General features: G+C 47.3%; 1 protein-coding gene across 1 annotated transcript; it reads right to left on the bottom strand.

Annotated features, from left to right (window-relative positions):
- Window positions 1–2,485: 2,485 nt before the first annotated feature.
- Window positions 2,486–4,468, bottom strand: Mc2r (melanocortin 2 receptor). Its single transcript, XM_015503993.2, has one exon. The coding sequence runs from the start codon at window positions 4,350–4,352 to the stop codon at window positions 3,450–3,452; it is 903 nt and encodes a 300-aa protein (XP_015359479.1). The 5' UTR covers window positions 4,353–4,468; the 3' UTR covers window positions 2,486–3,449.
- Between the last annotated feature and the right edge of the window lie 10,370 nt (window positions 4,469–14,838).

Raw genomic sequence — 14,838 nt, 5'->3', positions numbered from 1 at the left:
ACAGACTTCACAGGGTCTCTTTTATAAACAGGGTTCCCCATTTAAAGAATCAAAACAAACAACACAAAATATGTGTCTTGAAAATAATCAGAATGTTGAGAGTCCCGCTCTGAACCCTAGGGCACGGCAGGATTCTTGAGGACCCCGGTCCTCCCTGCTCCTCAGGGAGGGGGCTGTGCAGATGACCGGGGTCCTGGAGATGGAGACCTAGCTTTGAGGTCCTTTGCCAGAAGGATGGAAAGGGCCTCCAGTTGGAGTGTGTTTGGATGGAGCCTTGTTTGAGGACGTCAAGAGAAGCACCTGGCACGTACCCAGTGTTTACACCGGCAGTTGACTCTGAGGTCCATCCTTAGAGTCAACAGAAGAGGCAGGTTCTGGGCAACCTCGATTTTGTATAGAGGAAGCCGGACCTCGAGCCTTTGCCCAGGACTTGGAGATGTCGGCTAAGGCTGGCATCTGGCTGCCGCCCGGCTGCCACCTCCCACTTTGCACTTCCTTCTCCTCCGAGAAGCTGGTGCAGGAAAAGCACCTGGGCCTGTCTCCGAACAAGAAGAGACACGCGTCCCACCCACGACTCCGCTCCCCTTCTTAGAAGGCCAAGTGGAAGCCAGGCTGAGATCCCAGGCTAGCTCATCAGCAAACTGAGCACGTACTCAGGGCATCTGCCAAGCGTTTAAAGATTTAACAGGCTGCTGAAAAGAATTGAAGTCCTCGTCGAGGGAAATCCTGGATCCCTACTGACCCTCCCCACACACGAATATGTGCCGCTCGGGCTGTCTTTGTTGTGAATTATGCATGTGCTGAGAGGTCCAAGTCCCTGCTCTGGATTGAGCAGAGCCACCAAGCAGTGAAAGGCCTCTCTCTGGTGCTGGTACCTCTTGCTGTCTGGACAGCCTTCTCCATTTTGCTTCCTGTAGACACAGCATAGGGAGGGCAGTGGGAGCTGGAGGAGCTCCCAGGGGTTCTCCTCAGACCACATTCGTAAGTGGTGACAGCCGCGAGCCTGGGAGGCACAGGGACCAGCAAAGCTCTTACCAGGAGTACAGCCCTACAGGCCACGTGGCTGGAGCATTCCTGACGGTGCTGAGTTGTCCCTCGCCTCTGTGGTGTCCCAGAGCTGTGCGGCCTCAGACCAGGTCCCTCTCCCTGGGAACATTCAGTTTAATCCCAGGGGATAAGTGCTCTGTGTGGTTCTCTCAGGGGTAGAAACAGCACTGAAATGTGACTCCCAGGGCTGTGCTTTAAATTGAGTGTGGAAAATACTTACATGTAGTTTTATATACATTAATAAACTCAGGCTAATGTTAGAAGACTGATCCTTAACGGATGTCGGACCTGTTTTAGAGAAAAGCCTCTGGCCTGCTGTGCGGGGTCCTCCTTCTGTCCCACAAGCTGAGTCCCTAGTAAGTCCCTAGGACTGCAGTCCTGGGTCTGCCTGCTTCTTTTTTTTTTTTTTTTTTCTGTCTCTGGACACTTACTTCCTTGCTCAACTGAATGGCAGGGCTGGGTCTTTCTGAGAGGGCCAAGGGTTGCCTGCTCCTGTGGACACTGTCCGTCCCTCCAGGCTCCTGCACCTAAGCCCGCCCTCCCCTAAGCTGTCCCCTCCCTCTCTCCTCAGTTGGTTACTCTCCAACAGCAATGGCTCCTCATCCAGTCTGTGCTTCTGGAAGCTTTCTCTTTCACTGTTAAAAAACGGGTGAACTTATGCTTCCTTAATTCCTCCTTGGGATGCCGCTGTTCAACATGGGGCATCTTTTCTGTGGCTGACAGTAGGATGAGATTTTCTGGTGATTGGATCCTCCTGCCAGACTCATCGGTGGGGAAGGTAACATTCTTTTCATCAGATCTTTGGCTTCCATCTCTAGAAAGAGCCAGTTGCTTGAGTCATTGTTTTGCTCTTGGTTTAGCCGTAGTTCAAAGGCAGGATCCTTGTTTTAGTCAGCCTTGTTGCTGCTGTGACTAAAGGACTGACCAGAACCCTTGTAGGAGAGGAAAAGTTTGTTTGGGGGCTCACAGTTTCAGAGGTCGCAGTCCCCAGAAGGCCAGGTGCATTCCTGGGGCTTGAGATGAGGCAGAACATCATGGCTGAGAGGGTGCCAGGGGGAAGCAGCTCAGAGAGACTCCACTCACCAGATACAAAATGTACACCCCAAAGCCACACCCCAATTCCCACCTCCTCCAGCACACCCCACCCACCTCTAGCTAACACTCAGTTAATCCCATCAGGGATTAGTTCACTGATGAGGTTAAAGATGTAACCCAATCATTTCTCCTCTGAACCTTCTTGCATTGTCTCACATATTAGCTTCTGCAGGGGGCGGGGGGGGGGAACCACATCTAAACCATAACAATACCCCCCTCTATCTTTCTGTCTCTTTATTTCACAAAATACATACTGGGACCTGTTGCCTTTATCTTACATTTGGACAAGCACACAAAATTTGGACATGCCTTCTTCAAATCCTAAATTTTATGTATTCCGGCATAGGATTAAGTAGATTACATTTTTATTTCCTCCTTTGAAATGTTGCTTCTAATGAATGAGGAGATTTAACCAGGAATAGATTTTTAGGGCCAGTGGGATACCAAGCAAGCAAAGAAGATTCCTAGGTAAAATAGATACTCTTATTATTGGAAATACAGTTGAGTTATTTGACATTTATAATTGAGACTCTGGCTGCTTCCAAGATTTGAAGTGGCTTACAATATATCAGGCAGGCGGAGGAGTGGGAGGCAGGGTGGGATTCTGAATGGCTGTGGGAGATAAGCAAATTCAGCCACAGCAATTATTGGGCACCTTTGGCTTACAAAGACACTAAACTTTCTGCCCTGAGTGAATGCTGCTGCTGTTTGGATATGTGGCCCTCAGAAGCCTACCTGTGAAAGGTTGGGTTCCTAGTTTGATGCCATTATGTGGTGGTGGAACCTTTAAGAGATAGCCCCTAGAGGGAGTTTTGAGGTCATTGAGATTTTGTCCTAAAGGGCACTGTGAGGTGCTGGTCTCTTTCTGTCTTTCTTCTTATTTCCTGGCATGATATGTTGTTTCACCACAGGCCCAAAGCACTGGAACCAACGGATCATGAACATTTCCTCTAAAATAAGCCTTTCCTCTTTTTAAGCTGATTAATCTCATACTGTTTGTCACAGTAATAGAAAGCAGACCAACACACTTGCCCAGGTAAGTTCTTGAACTTCTAGAGTTCAGTTGCAATGGTCCTCAGCTTAGACAAACTGGATTTTTAGATATCCAGACATGAAAGAGTTTTTGTTTTATGGCCCAAAGCCCTCACATTTGTATTGCTGTGTGTGCTTTTGCATTCTAACCTTTATTTTAGTGTGTAATTTTCTAGTTATATAATTTGTGCCTGTTATATAATTTGTTGTTATATAATTTGTTCTGTCGTTCTGTCCTAATAGGATAATCCTCATGGATATCCTAAAATCAGGGATCAGCACTTCCACTGGCACCTGCTGCAGAAGAGCATGTTTTTGAAGGCATGCCTGAGCTCTGGGCTCCGGAAGGCGTAGATGAGGGGGTCGATGACCGCGTTGCACATGATCAGCATGCCGTTCACCTGGAAGAGAGACATGTAGCAGGCACAGTAGGGGTTGTTTGGGCAGAATGTCATTAAGAGGATGTGGAGGACAAAGGGCGCCCAACAGAAGATGAAGACTCCCAGCAGAATGGTCAGCGTGAGGGCCCCCTTCATGTTGGTCCTGGGAAGCCTGGAGATCTTCCTGGCGTGGGAGCGGGCCAGCAGGAACATGTGCACGTAGAGGCCCAGGATGAAGAGCAGCATCAGGGGGAACAGGGAGGCGAAGGTGAGCACCGTGGGGACGTGGTGGGAGAAGATGACCATGGTGATGCCGCTCCCCGTGCAGAAGGTCCAGACGACCCCCAGGATGACCACGGTGCGGCGCATGGTCATGATGCTGTGGTACTGCAGGGCGTGGAAGATGGTGAGGTAGCGGTCGGCCGCGATGACGGACAGGCTGGAGATGGAGCCGAGCAGGGAGAGGACGAACAGGGAGTCGATGATGTCGTCCGCGGTGGTTTCGAAAGTGCCGCGTGGCTCGAGGTACCCCGTGTTCCTGAACATGATCAAGATGTTTTCCAAGATCTTATACAGGCTGCCCAGCATGTCGGAAACGGCCAAGCTGCAGATGAAGAGGTACATGGGGGACTGGAGGTTCTTATTCCTGATCACGGCCAGAAGGACCAGCAGGTTCTCCAAAACCCCCACGATGGAGATGGTGAAGAACACCTCCTCTGGCAGCACCACGTGAGGACAGTCTGAATTGTTCCTGGTGCTGTCGTTGGCGGGTCCGTGTACATTGATGAGAGGCTTCATTTCTCCTGCTTGTGGGGAGCACAGGGATGTTTTCTGGATGTCACAGAAAACCCCTCTCTTTCTTTAGACTGTTTTCTTCTTCGTGGCTCTTGCTAGAGATCTGAGGTTGAAACCACTTGACTACCTACAAAAGAACATAAAGAAATATCCACTGAAGGATGGACTACAGAACAAGACCCAGCCACATCCACTGTAGGGAAACTCTTTTACCAAATATCGGAAATATTTTTAGTGGGATTTTGAGCCCTGAGATAATAGTAAAGATCACTCTTTGTCATCTTCCCCTCCCTGTCCTTGTGAATGCCTCTGAGTGTGACAGAGTTGGGTGAACCCCAATGGCACCCTTGAAAGAGAGGTTAAGGAACCATAGGCATTTAGTCTGTTTTCTCAGCTTTTTCATCACTGTGACCAAAAGGCCAGTCAAGAACAACACAGAGGAAGAAAACTTGATTTGGGGCTCACGGTTTCCGAGGTCTGAGACCATGGATGGCTGACTCCATGGCTCCGGGCCCAAGGTGAGGCAGAGCATCATGGCGGAGCAAAGCAGCTCAGGACATGGCATCAGGAAGCAGAGAGAGCTCTGCTCACCAGGAAAAAAGAGGAAACCCCAAGGCACACCCCAGTGACCCACCTCCTCCAGCCACACCCTACCTGCCTTCAGTTACCACCCAGTCAATCCGCCTCAGTGGATTAATCTACTCTCTTCCTGGCTCACCGCTGCCCCACAACTTGTGGCATGACTCAGAGGTGCCGATGCCCGTGTGATGTGTCATTCCTTCCGTTTCAAAGACTTCTAGGAGTGGTACTTCTGAGCCTCCTAATATTTTTCAAAGTGTCTGTGGGTTGGAGTTGAATTATGGCTGGAGAAACATCCAGTTTCCCTCAGGCAGAGAAAACCAGTGACGTCGGTTGGTAGGCCTCTCCTGGTGAGGGATGTGGAACTTCAACTGGTTCAATCTCCAGATGGTGGTGTTGATGGCTGAACACAGGTGGTTTCAGGGCGCGTTTTGAATTCACTCCTGGAGAGTGCAGCTTTGGATCCAAAGCCAGCTGGGAGCTCAGAACTGTCTAACACTAAGGATTTTCCTGGAAAAGAACCGGTCCCCTGGTAAAGATGGGCAGAGGTCAAGCATTAGGGGGCAGTTCCTGAGCTAAGGAGGTAGATGATTAGGGAAGGACTAGCTGGGCAGACAGCAGCTGCTGGTAGTGTTCTGCCGAGGGGCCTCCTCCTGCCTGACTGTTTGAGCAGAGCTGGTCTTTCTCTCCTTCAGACTAGACTTGACACATGCTTTCCTTGGGTCGCGAGTCCTGCAGCTTTCAGACTGGAGCTGCCTCGGCTCTCCTGGGCCTCCAGCGTGGTGATGCAGATGTTGGGATTAGCTTCTCCAATTGTGTGAGCCAGTTCCTTGCAATGACTCTCTTTATGTGTTTTCATCTACAGCTTGTGCAAAGGCTGTGCTCAGCATGCACCACCTATGCTGTCTATGTTTGGACAGACACTCCCATCTTGGAATTCATTAACTATGAACCCATTTGATGGGAAAGTTGGTAAAGAGGAAAACAAAGGAGAGATTTTGGCACTTGGAAACAGGTGATTTGGAAACCCAGCTTTAGTCCCTGTGCACTGCTGATCTCCAGCTGCCAGTTCTATACGTCCATGGAAGGGTCCCAAACCCGATAGAAATGAGCATGACCATGGGGTCCACCATCAATAGGCCATCAACCAGCCACCATTTCTGTTGTCAATTTGGAGGCTGGGGATGGTGTGCAGCCCCGTTCTTGGTTGAAGGGGGTAGTGACACCAACTGGTAGCCTCTGTGAATGCCTATTATGTGCTGGGACCATTCTAAGGCTGCACATGTTTAACTAATTAGTCCTCAGGACTCCACGAGGTAGGTGTTATTCCAGATGGATGGTTGAGGAAGACCTCCCAGAGAGGCGAGGTCAACAGTGTGCTAAGCAGAGTCCTTCTCTCAACTGCCACACCACTGCCCTCTGAGTAACAAGGGGGCAACTGAGACGTACACACAAGAGACCAGACAAAGCCTCCCCACCCCGGTCCAAACTGCAACAAAAATTGACATGTGTCATTTCCTTCTTGACCCAGTGCGTCCTTATTGTGAGGCAGGATTGGTGAATTCGATCATATGGCGAAATCCCTGTTTTCCCCACTTAGGTGTTGCTTGCAGAAGGCATTAAGTGACAACTCGAAGAAGCAACACTTACTTTGTTCTAATTTTGCCCTGATGCTGTGTTAACAGGTGTTATATTTTGGATGTGAGGTGTCCCCCAGAAGCTCACGTGTGAGACAATGCAAGAAGGCTTGGAGGTGAAATGACTGGGTTGAGAGTCTTAACCTAATCAACGCATCAATCCCTGGTAGGGATGAACTGAGTGGTGACTGCAGGCAGGGTGTGGCTAGAGGAGGGGTCATGGGGGCGTGGCTTTGGGCATATATTTTGTCCCAGGGTGAGGGGAGTCTCTCTCTCTGCTTGCTGGTGGCTATGTCCTGAGTCACTTCTCTCCACCACACCTTTCCACACCTTTCCAGCACAGAGCAATGGGGCCAGCCGTCTATGGACTGAGACCTCTGAATAAGCACCCAAATAAACTTGTCCTTCTCTAAAATTGTTTTTGTTGGGTCCTTTGATCAGAACAGGGATAAACCTGACTGAAACAACTGGCTCAGTGATCTGATACTGCAGGTGGAAGTGTCCTTGCCTTAAAACCTGCCCCTGCTGACCCTGTGAAGTGTCCGGCTCTCGCCCACCCAGATGCTCACGCCATTCGCACATGTGCTTTTTTTGTGTCTTGAAACCCAGTTCCTGAATACTTTTGCTCCTTTCTGGCTTTGCAGTTTCCTGGGCAATAAATATTCCCCCTACAAATCCTGCCCAATGTTCTACTTAAAAAAAAAATGGGCCAGAACCCAACCTCTGCTAACCCCTGGTCTCTTCCACTGTGATCTTTCCTGCTACAAAACATTGTATCAATGTGATACATTTATAGTCATATTCTCTATTTAGGGTCCAGAAACTTACTCAGTTTAGAAACACTGTGTCTGTAAATTTGTTTTATTTTAATTTGGCAGAGCCACAGGATATTATGGATGCTCAAATACTGATAAGAGACTATCCAAGTTTAATACTCTTACAATAAAAGAGGCCAAGATAAACTCTTCATCATAGTAGGACAATCTAATGGGGGTTCAAAAATTTTGATTACTTCTTTTTTAAAAAACAATGAATTTTGTGAACTTAAAAAGCAAGACATCATTAATCGATCACTGGGTATTTAGTAGAAAATGAAAAAACTCAGCTGTGTTCTTTGTCTCCTGCCTGACAAAATGTTAGGACAAGGTTAGTTGGTACAAGTTAATAACTGGCAGACTTATATTCCTTGCAATAATAGCTTTTTTAACAAACATTATTTTTTGTTTTTACACTTATATTTTTTGTATATTAGTGCACTTTGGTTACACATATAGTTGGGTTCCTTTTGACAAAGTCATATGTGTGGAACATGATTCACTCCATTCCAGCCCCCAGTGGTCCCTTCTCCTCCCCTCTTCCCTCCCCTAGTCTCCTTCCTCTGCCTGCTGGTCTTCCTTTTACTCTTCCTTTCGCTTTATTTATTTTTGATTGGTACTTTATAGATATACATAAAGGTGGATTCCTTGTGGTATTTGTATGTGCACATAAGGGATTTTGTTAAATTCATTCTGCATTTCCTCCCTTTTCTCATCCTCCCTCCCTCTCTCTCTTCCTCTACTCCACTGATCTTCCCTATGTTTTTGTGATTCCTGTCCCCATTTCCCCCTTATTTTGCTCTAGCTTTTGCATATGAGAGAAAATATTGCACCCTTGACTTTCTGAGACTGGTTTATTTCACTTAGCACAATGTTCTCCAGCTCCACCCATTCACAGCAAATGCCATAAGTTCATTCTTCTTTATGGCTGAATAAAACTGCATTGGGTATATACATCATATTTTCTTAATCCATTCATCTATTGATGGGCATAGGGGCAGGTTCCATAACATAGCTACGGTGAGTTGTGCTGCTACAGACATTAGAATGCATGTATCTCTGTAGGAGGCTGATTTTAGTTCTGTTGGATAAATATCAAGGAGAGGGATAGCTGGGTTATATAGTGGTTCCATTCCCATTTTGATGGTGGTGGTGGTGGGGGTGAGTCTTCACGCTGCTTTCCAGAGGTGTTGCACTGATTTCCCAGTCCCACCAACAACATGAGTGTACCTTTCTCCCACATCCTCGCCAGCATTTATTATTATTTGTGTCCTTGATAATTTGCACTTAATTTAAAGTGCTTTTCAGAGTACTGTGGACCTATTCTTGAGTGTATTCTGAATGATACACCATGACTTTCCAAATCTCTCTGCAGCAGTCACTCTGCCCAGTGATGATCCCCAGATGCTCTCAGGCAATTGAAACACTTGCTAGAATGAACCAAACCAAGCTTGTTAGAAAATGACACCGGGGTCAACATACTTTATATACAAACAGAGATATGAAAAATTGTGGTATCTATGTGTGATAAGAATTGTAATGCATTCTGCTGTCATTTTTTAATCAATAAAAAAAAAGAAAAAAGAAAGACAAGGGGAAAGAAAATTGAAAAAGAAAAGACAAGAAAATGACACCAGTAATTATCAGCTTACAATAAAGACATCTATAAATCAATTTATAGATGAATTGGCAAGTGCTCTCCCTTCCCCTGACTCTGGCTGGTGCCTACCAGCTTGGATCTCACACTCTGGCCTTATCCCAGAGCGAAGTTACTCTGCCCAGATGTTACACACATACCCTGGGGAGCAGAGGTGGTCACACAAAGTCTGACCAGCCAGGCTACTACGGTTCTGACCTGGTTTACTTTAAAGCTGTGTCTTAAGGGTTTTTTTTACCTCTGGGGCCTGGAGGCCAAGCTCCCAGTCTTGAGCTTTCAGCCTCCAAGATCTTGTTTTCTGTTTTGGTGCCAGGGACTGAACCCAGGGCCCTGAACATGTTAAACACACAGTCTGCCACTGAGCTACACCCCACCCCAGCATCCCAGATCTTAGAGGCTCCAACTCCACAGTCTTTCCCTAAGAGGCAGACACGGGAGGGTTAATGGGGTAGGGGGAAAGAGAGAAGTCTTTCACGGCTTTAACATCTGTATTCAGAAGCAAACTGCTGATTCATTTGCCCTGCGTGGCAAAGCAGAGAACTGGGGCGATGATACTTGTAGAGAGATGACAGGAAAAAGCCAAAGAAAAGCTTAGGTTTTGGCAGAGTTTGGGGAAATACAAAACCATCAGCTCTAGTGGCATCATGAAGCAAAAGAATGTGGCCCCCAAAACTCAAATGTGTCCCCAAGGGCAGCTTGACCTGGAAGCTGCTCTTTACAAAAGATCTAGGAACACAAACAACTTCAACAGGAGTTTTTTTCTCTTGATTATTGTGTTTGACCAACATTGAAAAATTATGATTTTTATATTTTGTAAAGTTCCTAAAAGGAAAAGAGAAGGCTGTATCTTCTGTTAAACCCTGTGACGTGCTCTACCGTACTATGTCTGTCGTGGGCTGCACGTGGTGTGCCTCATTTTGATCCCTGTGTTAGTTAGCTTTTTGGCACTGGGGTAAAATACCTGAGAAAATCAATGTAGAGGAGGGAAGATGTATTTTGGCTCAGGATTTCGGAGGTTTCAGTCTAGGGATGGTTGGTTTCAGGGCTTAGCTGTGGTGAGGCAGATACAACATGGCGGAAGGGCATGGCCTAGGAAAGCTGTTCACCTCATGGCAGCCCCGAAGTAGAGAGAGGAAGGAGCCAAGGACAAGCTAGAGTCCCCCAGGACACATCCCCAGGGACCCACTTTCTACAATGAGGCCCTACCTGAATTCAGTTTTGACCACCTCCCAATAATCCTATCAGGTTATTAACCCACTCTTAAGATCAGACCCCTCATGATCCCACCATTTCCCCAAGACCCCCTCTGAACACTGCTGCTCTGGGGACCAAACCTTCCACATGGGACTCTCTGGGGGACATTTCAGTCCCAAACCATAACTACGCTCTTGTCATTAATATGAGATAATCACATTCTTCCCAAGTCGGAGCTGAGGAGTTGAAGAGAGAGTCCAAGGCACCGCATCATAGGCTTTGAGTTGCACAGTTGGGATTTAAACCAGAGTCTGTCTGGCTCTGGAAATGAAGAGCTGATTCGGGAAATCAGTTCACCTCAGAGCTTCCGTGAGTATCCACCTAATAAGAACTTGTATGGCCTCCAGTAGGAAATGAAAATCAAATATCTCAAAAATCATAAGCTTCTATCTGACCAAATCAGGATGTTTTTCCAACTCTCTCAAGGATTACTGAAGAAATTGAGAGAACAGAAATGCCTGGTCATCCTCACTGTGATCTAGCTTTTTGGCACTGGGATAAAATACCTCTCTTCACAGCCCTGCTGCGAAGGCCGTGAGCAGAGAGGCCCAGGTGTCCTGGGGACCTGGGCCCCCTTGAGTCTTCGTGGAGATAAGTTAGCCACACGGCAGCTTTTCTCTGCAGCTGAAGGCTGTGACCTGTCAGCCTTCTGGAGGTCAGCTGGCTCAGGAACACTGGGCTGACTGTGGAATGATGAGTGGGCTTTCTCCCAGGCTCTCAGGCTCCCGGTGGGCAGTGCTGTCCTGCAGGTGCAGGGAGAGCCAGTGTTGGCACCGAGCTCCTGGGTCGGGTGCTCTGTGCAGGCTGTCAAGTGTGCCGGGACTGGGGTGGGTGGGGCGTGCACCTGGGTGGAGACCTGGGATGACATTCTGAGAACCAGAGTCCTCCTCTCTGCATGCAGCTGCCACACTGCCTGCCTTCCTTTTCACTAGAAGTATTAACAGTTTTGTCTCATTCTTTGCACAGCTACTACGATCATATGGTCAGGTGTCATTTAATGTCATTTAATAACCACATACGGTGGTCACACTTTGAGAAATATGTCAGGGGATTTTGGGCTACCATGTCCCTAGGGTGCAGGAATTTTCGATTCTATTATATAATCTTATGGGACTACTGTCATTTATGCCATCTGTTGTTGACTGAAACGTTGTGTGCCTGCCTGTGTTTACATGGAGGTATGTGTATGTGCGTGAGGTGCCTGGCTGTGTGTATGTATGGATGTGTGTGTGCATGTGTGTGCACGGGTGTGTGGTGCAGGACTGCAGATTTGTATGAACAGTAAAACGTTTCCCTCCTGATCTTTAATCCCACAGGCCCACTACCACCATGACACACGTACCCGTCTTCTTCTGGAGTCTCTACGCCTTTCCAAGTAAATATGATATACACACCTTCTCCCTGTTGTTACTTAGGGTCTCCAGAAAGCCAATGCCAATGGCATTAAAAAGGCCAAGGATGAAGAAGCTGCAGGCAGAGGGGTGTCTGGCCTCAGGGCGAAAGGAGAGAAAGGAAGGTTGAGTGGTTCTAGGCTGCAGCTCAGATCTAGGAAAGTTGTGACCTGCCAAAGCTGCCCTGTGGAGGAATCTGATGTCTTCTAGGAACAGATGGGGCTGGTAGAACTGCTGGGCTGTGTCATGGGCTGGGGCAGCCTGGGGGAAACGGCCTTGGCATGGATGTGGTGGGAGACAGAGGTCAGAGGAGAGCTGAACGCTCACTTAACTCTGATCCTAATGCAGGAGATCCAAGCAGCTCATTCCATGGAGACCAGACCTCCACCCAGTCTGGATTCCAAAAGTAGCGTATTATACATTGTGTTCTGTACTTTGTTCTTATCTTGGAGACTTTTCCGAACAGTAGGTAAATGGCTTTCTCTTTCTTTCCCCCTCCTTCCCTTTCTCTCCCTCCTGCTGTCCCCCTCCTTTCTCTCCCACCCTCTCTCTCTTTCTACCACTACATGGTGCTCCACTGTAAAGATCTATCCTAAGTTATTAAATCTTTTCTTGCGTTGATAGTTATTTGGGTTTTTTTTCCAATATTTTGCTGTATGAAAGTGCCATGATGCACAATCATCTAAGTACACCCAAGGTCTTGTGCGTGCCAGGGAAGTGCCCTGGGCCACAGCCCCTATCCTGGGCCTGTTGAGTGAACACGTGCATGCACTGGCAGTTTTGACAACTCCTGCCTTCCATAGGACCCGTGCCACTTCACATCCTCCTTGGTATGTTCTAGAGGGCTGCTTCCCCCCAAAGTCTCCTTAGTGCAGCATGCCATCAAACTTGGATTATGACCAAGGAAACACCTGGCAGGAGTTTGACCATCAGTTTTGGTCTGTGCACAAGCCATGAGCTCTGTTCTCCCCTGTCTTGTGGCTCTGAGATCAAGATGAGCACTTGAAGGCAGGTGCAAGGCATCTCAGCCTTTCGGGCTTCAGCTTCCTGCTCTGTGCCAGTGGCCACCAGACCTGTCCTGCTTCAGCACGAGGTTGAGGGAAAGCATCCTGCATGTCCTCTTTGTGTCTGACCTCTCTGTGTAACTAACTGATTCGTGTCCTCTGTCTTGGTTTGGAACTCAAAGAAAAAAGGCAAAGAGCGGAAAAGTTGAGCAGCAAGATATACTACAGCAGACCTAATAAAAGAGACGAAAAATAGGAAACAATAATAAAATAAAATAAAATAAAAATAAAAATAATGCAGAGAGCCAGGTTTTTACATAAGTGAAAAGTAACCACATGGTAGACTTTGTCTTGGGTGGACCAGAGTCTCAGCTGGATCTGGGGCTACCTGGCACAGTAGAAGGTGGGCGCTGGGCCCGGGGCTCTCATGACTGCCTCCTGAGAGCTCATTGACTCTGTATGTCTTTATGTCTATTACTACTGTACCTTTTAACCATTACTCTGGTTGTAGGTCAGTTGAAGCTCATCTAACTGTTGAAAGCTACTCTTTGGAAGGGGAAGAGTTATTTCGACTTTCACTAGAAGTTAATGGCTTTGATAGAAATTTCAACAATGGAGGGGGTGAAGAAGGGGCGAGGGGTGGGCTGGGAGATGTGGCTCTGTCCAGACACAGTTTCTATGCTGTCACTCCCTGCAGGGACACCTGAGGCCTGCCAGCTTGCCCCTTCACCCCTGGATGTCTGACTTGAATAGAGTAGAATAGTTTGAAGGACTTGTAACAACAGTGATTGAACAAACTGAAAAGATGCCTGTGTGCATCATGAGGTACTTCATAAGAGATCTCAATCTTCACCCCATGAGAAGCCTAATAGCCTCCCCTCCAGGAACCCCCCATCAGTGTCCAAGTCTACTTCTGGCCTTTAATGGATGCTTTTTAGATAGGAAAACGATTGATGGCTGTGAATTGGTGTGTGAAGGCTTCCTTCCTCCTGCTGTTTCTTTGGTCTTATTCTGTATGGCCTTCTGGAGTTGATGTTTTTGTGGGATGGCCGGAGGGCCCCAAAGCAAGCCTGCATATCGACTGTTCTCCACTGTGATGAGTGGGGTGGGTGGTGGAGTCCAATTTGGAAGAGCACTAGTATGGGCAGGAAAGTCAGGGGAGTGATTTCCTACCATAGCGCCTTTTGCCTTCTTAGAATCGACTGCAGTGAAGAGCTTCGGCTGTGCAGCTCATGGATCTGTGTATTTCCACGGGCATATTCATATTTACATACAGCAGCTGAACTGAGTAGTGGAAGTTAAGGGGCGTTGGAGGCAAGGCAGGCATGTTCCCGAGAATTTTTTCACTAAGGGATTTTTTTCTTGTCTTTCTCACCACATTAAAAAACCCATCATGTTAATTTCTACAGCTTTTGCTTCCCTTTCAAAGTATAATAATTTCAACTAGTGTCACCGGTCACCTGTGGTGGGTTTCATATTTTTATTTACTTAGGTTTTGACATAAATGCATTGCCTTGCCGGCTAGAGCAAACTCAAGTGAAACTACTCAAAAAAAAGAAAATTTAAAATTTCTGCATACAACTAAATGGGTATTGATTTTCCTCAAATGATATTGAACCATGCAAATGAAGATAGAAGATGGAAACGCAGAAGGTGAGCTGCGTCTAGGGGTCTTGAGGTCTGCTGGCTTGTCTGACTGTGTCAGAGAAGGGACTCCTTTTCTGGGAAAGGAACTGGTGATCTCCTAGGGACAGAGTTGCTCGTTGGAAGGATTACCTGAAAGATGTTAAATCTAGTCCCAGCCACCAGACCCTGTGATGGTTAGTCTCTGGGAGCGTTTGTAGTTTTAGTTATGATAAGCCATTGTGATATATCATTATGACTGCTTATTAATTTCTCTTTAAAAAGTTTCTAACATTGGAAATAGTTCAGTATTCTTGGAAGAGAAATCTAAGAAACAGGCAAATGATGTGTGTGTGTATGTGTGTGTGTGTGTGTGTGTGTGTATGCACATACGATAGACAGAGAAATAATGTATTAAGACATTTGACGGGCTGGGGATGTGGCTCAAGTGGTAGCGCACTCACCTGACATGTGCACGGCACTGGGTTCGATCCTCAGCACCACATACAAATAAAGATTTTGTGTCCAC

Source organism: Marmota marmota, unplaced genomic scaffold (genome assembly GCF_001458135.2).
Source record: "Marmota marmota marmota unplaced genomic scaffold, marMar, whole genome shotgun sequence".
In the NCBI taxonomy this organism is placed as follows: Eukaryota; Metazoa; Chordata; class Mammalia; order Rodentia; family Sciuridae; genus Marmota; species Marmota marmota.
Note: the sequence above shows the minus strand (reverse complement) of the source record. Positions and strands in the feature narration are given on the sequence as shown.

Excerpts from the sequence above, each read along its gene's own strand:
- Mc2r (XM_015503993.2), bottom strand. The coding sequence starts at position 4,352 with ATGAAGCCTCTCATCAATGTACACGGACCCGCCAACGACAGCACCAGG.